The sequence below is a fragment of the Canis lupus genome, chromosome 19, assembly GCF_011100685.1.
Source record: "Canis lupus familiaris isolate Mischka breed German Shepherd chromosome 19, alternate assembly UU_Cfam_GSD_1.0, whole genome shotgun sequence".
Taxonomy (NCBI): Eukaryota; Metazoa; Chordata; class Mammalia; order Carnivora; family Canidae; genus Canis; species Canis lupus.
Window position 1 is genome coordinate 23,724,100 of NC_049240.1, and position 10,377 is coordinate 23,734,476.

Consider the following 10,377-nt stretch of genomic DNA (forward strand, 5'->3'; position numbering starts at 1 on the left):
CACGCTGGCCCTGCTGAGCACACACACGGGAGCCAGCTTCCTTCCTGCCTGCCCCCTCCCCTGTGGGAGGCTATGGTCACTGAGCTAGCGCTGTGCAGAGGCCGAAGGAGGCACCGTGTCTGCAGCACAAGGCTTCCCTGGGGGGCGGCACTGCCTGAGGTCTGGAGGATGAGCTGCGTCAGCTCATGAAGCAGAGGGAAGAGAACACAGCTTGTGCCAAGGCCCTGAAGTTTCTCCCCCGGAGACAGTGAGGCGGTTTAAGGAGGTCCACTGGTCACAGGGCCTGAGGGGGTGCAGGTGGCCCCTTGTGCATCTTCCAAGGGCAGTAGGAGCCACCAAAGTGTGTTTTGCAGGAGCTGGGGGTTGGATGTGGGATACAGGGCTACCCCCACCGCAGGAGCTTGAATGAGCTACCTGCAGAGGCCAGAGACCAGTGGTCCGTGCTTGGCTGGGGCACAGTACCTGGGAAGGGCACTTCCAGAGCGAACGAGGACCTGAGGGGGAGATTGGAGCAGAACCCAGGCGGCACAGAGGAGTTGGCAGCTGGGATGCCTGCCCTGCTCTCTACTCCCTGCTGTGAAACGGGTCCCTGACCCCCACTGCCCAGGTGCCCTCCACCATCTGCCTTGCCCAACTGCCCCCACCCCCAGGGCATAGTACGAGCCAATAGGAGCCACAGGGGATGTCAGGGGGCCACCTGCTGCCCTGTTTCTTCCTCAGTTATCTGCACAGAAGGACCAGTCTTTCCCTCTGCTGCCCCCCTACACACAACGGAGCCTTTGGCTGGCTGCCCCTTGCCCTTGGGCTCTGCTTGAGAGATCCCAGGACCCCCAGCGGAGTACATGCTCCTCCTTCAGCCTGGGGTAACCTGCGGTGGTGTATGGGTCCCATTAGGCTCCTGCCACCTGCCCAGGTTCTCCTCAGCCTGGGACTCATCCCACCAGGCACAGGCAGCTGTTCAGCCAGCCCTGGAGGAGAGGCTTCCCAGAATAACCTCTCTGGGGTTGACCCCACACACCAGGCCTGTCTGTCACACAGGGAGTCATTTCTCCTGTGGTATGGATGCTCCTCGCTTCCAGCACAAAGTGGCATTTTGAGGGATCCCTGCCTTCCTGAGGTGGAAGCAGTTCCTGGGAAACAAATTATGAATTATGGGTCTCCTGGGCGTCCTGGGTTGGGTGGTCTACACTGGTGCGGGGGTGAACTGGGCCTGCAGGAGGCCCTGACCAGGCTTGGACATGCAGCCTGGGGCTGTAAGTGACTTCTGCCGAGTGGCCCTGTGACTCTAGCCCACTGGTTCCAGGTGGCATAGGCTCAGGGGCACCCTCTCCACCCCACCACAGGGCAGAGACGAGTTGTCCCTCCTGAGGAGGGAGCAGACTGGAAAGCAGCCATGGGGTTCAGGGGAAGCCCCTGGAGAAGACCCTAGACCAGGCTTCAGGAGGCACTGAAGTCAGGCACATCTGGACACCATGGTGGTCACATGTGGCAGACACAGTGGTGGCCAAGGGCCCTTTCACATCCCTGGGTGATGTCCTGGGTTTCTCATTCAGAAGTGGCTGTTTGGAGAACTACCCTAGTGGTTGGTATTAGAGGTACCTGTGGTCCCCCAGAGTATACCCAAAGCCATCCAATTTGGGGCTCCCGCCCCATAATGATCCCCAGATTTCCGGCCTCTTACCTTACCACTGTCCCCATCTCATTACAGGAAGTTCTACTACATCACCCTGCTTCGAGACCCTGTGTCCCGCTACCTGAGCGAGTGGCGGCATGTGCAGCGGGGTGCCACGTGGAAGACATCGCTGCACATGTGTGACGGGCGCACGCCCACACCCGAGGAGCTGCCTCCCTGCTACGAGGGCACAGACTGGTCGGGCTGCACACTGCAGGAGTTCATGGACTGCCCCTACAACCTGGCCAACAACCGCCAGGTGCGCATGCTGGCCGACCTGAGCCTGGTGGGCTGCTACAACCTGTCCTTCATCCCCGAGGGCAAGCGGGCGCAGCTGCTGCTGGAGAGCGCCAAGAAGAACCTGCGGGGCATGGCCTTCTTTGGCCTCACGGAGTTCCAGCGCAAGACGCAGTACCTGTTCGAGCGGACGTTCAACCTCAAGTTCATCCGGCCTTTCATGCAGTACAACAGCACACGGGCGGGCGGTGTGGAGGTGGACGAGGACACTATCCGGCGCATCGAGGAGCTCAATGACCTGGACATGCAGCTTTACGACTACGCCAAGGACCTCTTCCAGCAGCGCTACCAGTACAAGCGACAGCTGGAGCGCCGGGAGCAGCGCCTCAAGAGCCGGGAGGAGCGCCTGCTGCACCGCGCCAAGGAGGCCCTGCCACGAGAGGACGCCGACGAGCCGGGCCGTGTGCCCACCGAGGACTACATGAGCCACATCATCGAGAAGTGGTAGTGGTGGCCGGCAGGGAGGGAGGTACCTCGGGGGTGGGGGGCATCAGATGGACCCACCGGAGCTCTGGTGGGAAGAGGGGCCCAGGTGCACTCGCCGGAGGGGAGATGCGTGCTGCTCGAGGCTGAGGAAGTGAGGCACGGTGGCCGGCGGGGCCAGTTCTCATGGTTCCCCGCAGACTGGGGACTGAGGAATCAATCGGTGCAACCCCCCAGGCCACAGGAGAGTGTGCTTAAGGGACACCCTGGGCAGGCCTGAGGGGAACAGGGGCAGGTGGTGTCCCTGCCTCCATGGCCTCCTTCCTCGCCATGGCCCAAGGTCTGAAGACAAGAAAAAGCAGAGTGGAGACCAGACTCGCCCTGCCAGGAGCACGTCCTACACCCACTGTGCACACCTATCTGCTCTCTCCCCACCGCTGGCCGGCAGCAGCCCGACACCAGCTCCAGGCACCTTCCCAGGCTCAGGCCACCTGGGTGGTCCCTGGGCCTCTGGTGGCCCCGATGCTCCTGGGCCTGAGTGAAGCCCCTTCCCTGGGCGCACAGGCAGCCCCTTGAGATGTCCTCAGGCATGGAGCTCTAGCTTACCCATCTTCAACGGCCAGGGCCCACCTCACCTAAAGCTGAGAAGATTCTAGTCCTGCTCTTGGGAAGCTCATCCTCTCTCTGGCCCAGGGTCAAAACACGCAGTCTGGCTTCATGCTTTGGGTCAGGAGATCAAAGCACACCTTGTGGGATCCCTCCCCCCATGTCCCATAGCCCTCAGGCTGAGGAGGGCTGCAGGGAGATGGGCCCACATGCACCTCTGTGGACAGCGTGCATCCCAGGAGTACAAAGGCTGTGACCAGGGATGTGGCCACCTATGTCTAAACACCCCTCCCCCTGCCAGCTAGCCTTTGGGGGTGACCACCTAGCCAGACCAGCTTAGACAGGAAGAGAGTTTCCTCTGCCCGATTTACCTTTCTGACCCTCTCAGATTTGTTAGACCAGCACTGGCCCCAGGCTCATCACTTCGACATTTATTCAGGGGTCATACCCCACCGTTCCCACAACCCCACATGCAAAAGTACAATCAAGCCTCCATTGGCTAGAAAACGGCAGACCACCTGCTGCCCATGAACCGTATGTTGGGGCCACGGTGATTCTGTAGGGCTGGAAAAGGGGACTCAGCCTTTCAGATTCTCAACTAGAGTTGGAAGAAATGGCTCTCAGTGGCTCCCTACTCCCCAGATACACAGCCCTTCTCACCCCAGGTTTTCCCTGCATTTCCTTTTGCCCACCCCCTGGCCACAGCCAGTCAGGCCCCGTTCCTGGCAGCCCTGCAGATTGGAGAAGCCATGTTCCATTCTGTTACAGATACTACCCCCATGCCTGACTCCTCTTGTGCTCCATGGGCCAGGCCACTGTCTCTGGGGGTGCTCTCCCCACAGGAGGCCCAAGACCTGGGGTGTAGGGAGCAAAATATGAGCCTCACACCCAAGGTGGCTGAGTGGCCTTGGCCTGTCTCCTAGAGAGGACCCACGTGTGCCTGCAGGCACCTGGGCAGTGAAGGTGACAGCCGCAGCCTCATGGGCAGTTTCTACCAGGCACCCTCCTCCCTGCCCCAGGTTCTCTTCAGCCATCGCAGCTGTTCCCCTACAGGTTGGGGAAGCCAGGAACCTTCCATAGCACAGGAAATCCTAAAGTGTCTAGTGAGGTGGCTACCCAGGAGGAGGTAGCCTTTCGTCTTTGCCTGCCTGCCACAGGGATGGTGTGTACTTCCTGCTTCCGACCCCAGCCACTGCATCTTGTAGTCCAAGGGCAGTGGTGAGCAGGCGGGGATGGGCACTGCGCCTGCCCAGCCCCAGACCACCCCCCACAGAGGATGCGTTGTGCTGAGCAGGCAAGCATCCAGGTGACCTAGTGGTTCTTTCAAGGGGTCCACCTGGGGGGATGTGTTCTGACACCCGTCTTTTGAAATAGGCCTGCTGCAGGGAGGAGGGTGGGACATGTTCGTGAGAACTCTGTCTTGCACAAGCACGTAAGTTGCTGGGGCTTGCTGCAGCCTCCACCAGGAGGGTGTCCCTTCCAGGCACTCATGCAGAGCTCAGCCCGGTTCTGCCTGAGTCCCTGGGCACCTGGCCCTCCTCGAGGTGGGCTTCCTGTGTGTGTGCAGGCTTGAGTGTAGGATCTGTTTTGTACATATTAGAATGTTTTAACTTATGATCCGTTGTCCCAGCTCACACGGAAACACGGGTCTCTCCTTGGTTTCTTTGCTGCATCTGGAAAGCAGTCCGATCTGGGGCCAGGACCTAGGTCCAGGTGCCCAGAGATAGCGCCAGGTGCCAGTACACCTAGGCCCCTCAAGCCTCCAGTCCACTTCCGCTCAGGCTGCCTGTGTTGAGGTGAAGGTTCCCCACGCCTGGAGCATCTTCTCCGACGTTGCCACCTGCTGGGGCTCCACTGAAGGGACGCCCTGCCTGGGGGCTCTATCTGGGGCTGAGAGGACAGAGGCAACACACGGTGGGCCCACAGCCCACTCCCTACACAGACCTGCAATGTCCCCTCCTGGAGGAGGAACCAGGGACAGCAGAACTGTCCGAGCAATGAGTCTGTGACCTTTTTTGGGGAACTGGAAGCGTTTAACTTGAACCCAGGGGCGTTTAAAGCTTTATTTATTTATAGCTTCTTATAAAAAAAAAAAGTGTTGAGAAGAAAATCTTTTGGTTATTCATACAAGACAAACGAGTTGGTGATGGAAAAGCAAGTCATAATCATCTAATTGTTTTTGTCTAGGTCAAGAATGAATGTTAGCAGATGAAATAAACCCTTGACAAGGAGTGCAGGTGTGCTGTGGTCTGTAGTGACAGCCAGCCGCCCCACGCGGTGTGGCCGGACCTTCGTGGTCTGATTCTCAAAATGAGCATCCTGGCATGGAGGTGGAGGCCGAGGCAGGGGCTTCCCTCCGGTGCAGGCAGCCCAGGAGGAGAGGCGTTCACACGCTTTCTCGCTTGAGGCTCTGTGCAAGTCAGAGCTGCACCTGTCGTCCCCACAGAGCACGGGTTAGCGATGATTCATTGCGGCGCTTGGCAACAGGACCCCAGCTCAGACTCCGGCTGAGAAAGGCAGACACCGTGTGCTTCTCGGTGACCTCTTTCTTCTCAACTTTTAATCTGGAAAGATCGCAAACAAGGCGAAAGAATAGCTCATGGATCCTCATCACCCCCTAGCCTAGATTTGCCTGGATTCACATTGCGTCCTGTTTCCTTGTCGCACAGGCACACTTGCTCTCTGTCCACACATGTACACACTGGGGACACACACGCGTACACCTCCACACGTCACTCAGGCATGCTTTTCTCTGAAACATTCGAAAATGCGGCACAGTCCCCAGAATCCCAGTCTCATCGGCATGTAGCTCCTAAGGACATTCTGCTACGAAACCCAATGCCATTATCGTGTCCCGACCTGTGACGGAGATCCCAGCTCACGGACAGTCGGGTCCCCACTTCCCGGTTCTCCCCCAAGGTCTTGAGGACGAATTGTGAGCCGAGGGCCGAGGGCCGGGAGCGCCCGCCGTCTTCCTCCCTCTCCTTCCACGCAGTGGAGCCCCGGCCCGCCCCGCCAGCCGCTCCCTTGTCGGCCCGGTTGGCTCTTACAATGTCTGCATAATTCTGTTCTCTCACGAGCAGGTCCTGTTAAACATTTGGTCACAAATGCCAAATGTGGCCACGGACCTGATGGAGTCCAGTGCTCGGATGAGACTGGGAGGGGGAGCCCTTGCTTCCCTTCTGGGCCGTAATCCGACCACAGGGAAATGGCCCTGTCCCACTCAGAGCAGGAAGCTGGCTGTTGCTGCACGGCTGTGGGGCCCGGGGCCAGGCCACCAACTCTGCACCTGCACGAGGGGCCCGGGAGACCCAGCAGGCTGAGTCGGAAGTCACTGAGTCAGGGACTTCACACGCAAGACTGGAAAAGCTAGTTGAAGCTTGTGGTTCAGACCGCAGGCCTTCCTCTCCCTCCCAGATTGTGGACCCGGATCCTCCTACTATGTTCTGAGAGGAAGAGCCGGGCAGCTGAGGCTTCTCTGCTGCAGAGAGGAGCCCCCCAACAACTGAGGGGCGGAGCAGAAACCCAGGAGAGGGGGCTCATCGCAGGTCCCACAGCAGTCCAAGGCGGCTCACGCTGGGTGCGGAGCCTCAAGGATTCTCTCCTTCTGCTCCTCTCCCCCAGCACTGCTGGCTCTCCATCTCAAAAAATAAATACAAATAAAGTTGGAGGCCCCCTTCAGCCTTCCTGAGCTCCAGGCCCGGAGGCTCCTGAGTTCTGCCCAGCCCCTCACTCCCTTCCTACTCCCAGCAGTAGCCTCCCCTGTGTCAGCCAAGGGGTGGACACTGTCCCCCCACAGTGGGCCCTGCCCCTCACCCACCGCTAGGCAAACCCAAGCCTAATGGAGCTCCTCTGATATGCGGGTCTGGCCCAGCCCCCCTCCCCATCCAGCCCACTGCTGCCCCCCTGCTGTCCCCTCTTCATACCCAACATTCTAGGGGACCAACAGCTGCCGCTTCCTAGGACGGGCCTGCTACTAACTTGCTTCCCCTGGATCTTGACCCCAAAATCTGGCAGCCACTTGTCCTCACTTAGTGCTCTGTGTGGTTCCAGTTCTCTCTTCCCAGAGCAAAGTACTCCCTACTCACCCCACCTGGGCAGAGTCCCCTTTCCGCTGCCACAGGAAAGAGCCTGTCCTCTGCCTTCCATGCTCCCAGCCCAGAGCACACAGGTTCCCCAGAGGCCAAAGGCCAACCCCAGGGGGATGGCAGCCCACAGCCCCCTCCCGGGAGTACATGCCTGGTCTCGGGGATCTCCAAGCCTGGGAGGACTCCAAAGGAAGCTGTGTGCATCGATGTCGTGGGGACCCTTTGCCCCTCATCCCCTTCTGGCTGGCCAGCCCCCTCCCCACAAGCTTTTGCCCCAGTGCACTGGGGTGGGCACCCGGCCTCCTTAACAAGGCCTAGCTTGAAGGGCTTCACCTCCATATCCCAGGAGACCACCTGCTATGAGATGCTGGTCTTGGGTCCTCTCCCCGCTGCAGCAACAGGGAAATCTCTCAGGAGTTCAGCTTGTGGTCAGATCAGGCTTTGGATTCCAACTAGACCTCCACCTGCTATCTCTAAAATGGGCAAGTTCCGGAGGAGGAGGAGGAGCCAGACCCGGGCAGGGCGCATCACATCGCAGCCTAGGCCTTCATGTCCAGCTCCAGCTCTGACCCCGAACAAGCCTCTGGGGAGGGCACACAGACTCCTGACCCTTCCCATCACCAGCTCTGTCACCCTCCACACTGTCCATCATGGAGCAAAGCCAATGGGCACACTTTTCCCTTTCTTTTCCTCAAAGGACCATGACAATTTCTCAGACCCCCTGCCCCCCGGCCCCATCCATCCCACCTGGTCAGTGCCATCTGGTTTCCTGCTCCTAGAGGTTAGGTGGGTCACCTTCTCTGGCTGCTGGACCCTCCTGCCCCCCCCCCCCACCTGCGGGACCTTCCACCTCCACCGATCCCCAGTCCTGGGGCCCTCTTGGCTGTGCTCTGGGTGCGCCAGGTGGGACTGGGCTCTCAGGCAGGCCCAGGGGAGGAATTTACATGGCACTGCCCAGACTTGCCCCAAAACAGGCCTTTTGTAAAGAAACTGCTCACAGCTGCACTTCAAGTCTCCATTCCCCTGACGTGGGTTTAATTTCTTTTTTTAATTTGTTCAAGTTAACTGTCTCTAATGGTTAGAAACCGTTAGGGCTCCCCCTGTTCCCCCGTGCTTCCCCTCCTCTGTGGGTGACATCGGGGCGCAGGGGCACCCCCACCCCCCAGTGGTGGGTGGCAGGGTGCTTGCACATGCTCCCCCTGCACTGTCCGCCTGCCAGCAGGCCCTGGCTGCTTGGACAGCCGTGTCCGCCCTCCCCAGCCCCACTGCTCGGTGCCCAGGACCTGGGGCCTCCGTCTAACCTCGGGCCAGGTGAGGCGCAGAGATCTCTCCCGGGGCCGGGCCGACGCCGCCTCCCGCCGTGGGCCGCTGAGCCCCTCCAGCCCCTCCCGGGCTGCGGGCACCCCCACCCCGGCGGCCGAGCCCCCCGCTGAGCCCACCAGCCGCAGGGGCCCGCTCCCCGCCCGGCTCTGCCCCCCGCCCCGCCCTCCCTCGGGGCTCGGCCCAGACAGGCTGGGCATGTCCCCTCCCGGGCCCTCAGCCCCACGCGCTCCCACCTGACACCCGGTGCCCCCCGCTCGCCATCCGCCCCGGCCGCCCCCGGCCCCCCCCCGGCCCCCCCCCCCCCCCGCCCCTGGCTCGGCAGGACCCTAGAGGCCCCGATCGAAGCCGAGGGAGCCGGCCTGAGCCCCGCAGGGAGGGATCTGTCCACCTCAAAGGATCTTAAACTCCGGGTCGCAGGACGGCCCAGCTGCCCCTCGGCGCCCCGCCCCCTCCCTCCCAGCAGGGGCCGCTGCCAGCCGGGCTCGGCCACGCCCCCAGCCGCTACCCTGGCCAACAGTGCAAGAGGTGGCGACTGCAGCGTCAGGACACAATCTGAAAGAGAGGCAGGGATCTTTCCCCTTCCTGACTCTGACCTAACGGCTGAATGAAGACGTGATGGCTGGAGGTCAAGCAGCCACTTTGGACCACGAAGTAGAAGCCTCATGTTGAGGATGGTCAAGCACTAGGATAGGTCCCTGATGATTGTGAGACCCCCCAGCCAGCTTTGGGCTGCCTACCTCAAGACGTAAGGGAGAAATAAACGTGTACCTTGCTCAAGCTGCTGTTTGGAGCTTCTGTCACTCTTAAGAAACCTAATGCTAACCACAGTGGACTTCATGGCACGGCCACTACAGATGGTATTTCTGCAAAGGCAACACAGCTGAAGGCTGCAGCCCAAGTGACAACACCTCCAATCCAGTACTGCTTCAAGACTGCCCACCTGCTGCTCTTGGCTCCTACACATGCGGGGAGGGGGGAAGGGGAAATTTTCCTGTGCACCTTTTGTACTTTCTGAATTTTGAAAACATGAATAAAGTACCTGATCAAAACAGAGATGGTCGAAAGTAAAACCTAATGCAAAATGGAAGATAAGAGGTAAATTCATGACAGTGATTTTCTCAGCATTCACAGAACACAGAGAGAGGGTGGGACCCATCTTGGAGGAATATGAGAACTTCACTTTATCTACAACATTTTACATATCATAGGGTGAAAATAAGGCAGATAAAGGAAGAGCAACTGTCCTTTCTGAGTACATGGAGGCTTGTCATGTTATTCTTTGTACTTTTCTATATGGTTTTGTTTCTCAAAATGAAACCATCATGGTTAAAAGTCTGCATGTGAGGCAAGTGCAGACACTCAGGCAGCCGACTCAGGCCCCTGAAACAGGAGGGGACACCTGTTGACAGCCTGGGCCAGGTTCTCCTAGGCTGAGACATGGGGCTCAGGGATGTGAAACTTTGCAAACTCCGGTTTCACATCATTTTGGTGGATCAATCAGAGAATAATCCTAACCAAGTCTTTTCTGCCTCTTTTTTTTAAAAGAGTTTTTATTTTATTTATTCATGAGAGACACACAGAGAGAGAGGCAGAGGGAGAAGCAGGCTCCCCACAGGAACCCCGATGTGGGACTCTGGGATTAAGACCTGAGCCGAAGGCAGATGCTCAATCACTGAGCCACGCAGGCATCCCTAAAAAACAAAGTCTTGACAAAGAACAGAAGATATGAAGAAGAATCAAGTGGAAGTTTCAGAATTGAAGATACAATAATGGAAATAAATAGCTCAGTGGATGGGCTCAGTAGTAGAATGGAACGGAGGAAAGAATCAGTGAATGGGAAGACAGAGGGTAGAAATGACCCAGTCTGAACAATGGTGGTGAAGGGGGCGGGGAGCGGTGGGAAGAACAGAACCTCAGGACCTAAGGGACTGTAAGAAAAGATCTTGCATTAATGTCATCTGAGTCCTG

At 58.8% G+C, this 10,377-nt stretch overlaps 1 protein-coding gene across 1 annotated transcript in view; it reads left to right on the top strand.

Annotated features, from left to right (window-relative positions):
- The window catches only part of HS6ST1 (heparan sulfate 6-O-sulfotransferase 1), a 41,653-nt gene extending 36,424 nt beyond the window's left edge, over window positions 1-5,229 (top strand). The window contains exon 2 of the mRNA XM_038564807.1: window positions 1,709-5,229. Within this exon, the coding sequence (XP_038420735.1) occupies window positions 1,709-2,417 (709 nt within the window). The 3' untranslated portion in view covers window positions 2,418-5,229. The remainder of the gene's footprint in view (window positions 1-1,708) is intronic.
- The last annotated feature ends 5,148 nt before the right edge of the window (window positions 5,230-10,377 follow it).